Source organism: Palaemon carinicauda, chromosome 29 (assembly GCF_036898095.1).
Source record: "Palaemon carinicauda isolate YSFRI2023 chromosome 29, ASM3689809v2, whole genome shotgun sequence".
NCBI classification, from domain to species: domain Eukaryota; kingdom Metazoa; phylum Arthropoda; class Malacostraca; order Decapoda; family Palaemonidae; genus Palaemon; species Palaemon carinicauda.
Window position 1 is genome coordinate 86570387 of NC_090753.1, and position 1638 is coordinate 86572024.

General features: G+C 42.6%; 1 protein-coding gene across 1 annotated transcript in view; it reads left to right on the plus strand.

Annotated features, from left to right (window-relative positions):
* Positions 1–1524: 1524 nt before the first annotated feature.
* LOC137622311 (exocyst complex component 4-like) overlaps positions 1525–1638 on the plus strand; it is an 84960-nt gene continuing 84846 nt past the window's right edge. The window contains exon 1 of the mRNA XM_068352878.1: positions 1525–1638. This exon is cut by the window's right edge and continues 35 nt beyond it. Coding sequence (XP_068208979.1) covers positions 1563–1638 — 76 coding nt within the window. The 5' untranslated portion in view covers positions 1525–1562.

The window sequence follows — 1638 nt, forward strand, 5'->3', positions numbered from 1 at the left end:
ATTGAGGCAGTGTTGTAGAGTCTACAAATGAGGCGGTGTTATAGAGTCTACAAGTGAGGCAGTGTTGTAAAGTCTACAAATGAGGCAGTGTTGTAGATTCTACAAATGAGGCAGTGTTATAGAGTCTACAAATGAGGCAGTGTTGTAGAGTCTACAAATGAGGCAGTGTTGTAGAGTCTACAATTGAGGCAGTGCTGTAGAGTCTACAATTGAGGCAGTGTTGTAGAGTCTACAAATGAGGCAGTGTTGTTGATTCTACAAATGAGGCAGTGTTATAGAGTCTACAAATGAGGCAGTGTTGTAGAGTCTACAAATGAGGCAGTGTTGTAGAGTCTACAACTGAGGCAGTGTTACAGTCTCTGCAGCTGAGACAGTGTTATAGAATCTACAACTGGGACAGCGTTATACTCTACAACTGAGGCAGTGTTATAGAGTCTACAATTGAGGCAGTGCTGTAGAGTCTACAATTGAGGCAGTGTTGTAGAGTCTACAAATGAGGCAGTGTTGTAGATTCTACAAATGAGGCAGTGTTATAGAGTCTACAAATGAGGCAGTGTTGTAGAGTCTACAAATGAGGCAGTGTTGTAGAGTCTACAACTGAGGCAGTGTTACAGTCTCTGCAGCTGAGACAGTGTTATAGAATCTACAACTGGGACAGCGTTATACTCTACAACTGAGGCAGTGTTATACATTCTACAAATGGGGCAATGATATAGAGTCTACGACCGAGGCAGTGTTATAGAGTCTGCAACAGAGGCAGTGTTGTAGAGTCTACAAATGAGGCAGTGTTATAGAGTCTACAAATGAGGCCGTGTTGTAGAGTCTACAACTGAGGCAGTGTTACAGTCTCCGCAGCTGAGACAGTGTTATAGAATTTACAACTGGGACAGCGCTATACTCTACAACTGAGGCAGTGTTATACAATCTACAAATGAGGCAATGATATAGAGTCTACGACTGAGGCAGTGTTATAGAGTCTGCAATCGAGGCAGTGTTGTAGAGTCTACATCTGAGGCAGTGTTATAGACTATAAGATAAGCAGTGTTACAGAGTCTACAACTTAGGCAGTATTGTAGAGTTTACATCTGAGGCAGTGTTATGTAGTCTATAGCTGAGGTAGTGTTTTAGCCTCTACAACTGACACAGTATTATGGAATCTACAACTGAGAAAGCATACATGTCTTTGAGACTGGGGTAGTATTATAGTCTCTGCAACTGAAACGGTGTAGGCCTACTAGAGTCTACAACTGAGGCAGTGTGATAGTGAGACTAGTATTATGTAAGACAATGTCACCATTTGTTACCTGCTGAGATAATGTAATAGTGTCCGTAACTGAGACAGTAATTGGTCTATATTATGGTCCATAAGACTTGAGACTATGTGAACGTCACTATGAGACAGCTCAGTGGTTTGAGAGTTCAATAACTACACAATACTATTATTTCTTGCCTCATCATGACCCATAACCACCTGCCCCAAACTGCTAAAGTTGGCTACCGGTTTCGGTAATGAAGTAGCGTTAGTACTATGCACATCCTTCCACTGACTTCGGCATTTAATCATGGAAATAAAAGCACCTCCTCGTAGGAGGTCATACGTTCAGCCACCCCCATGGGCGCTCAGGGGCGTCCTGAGCT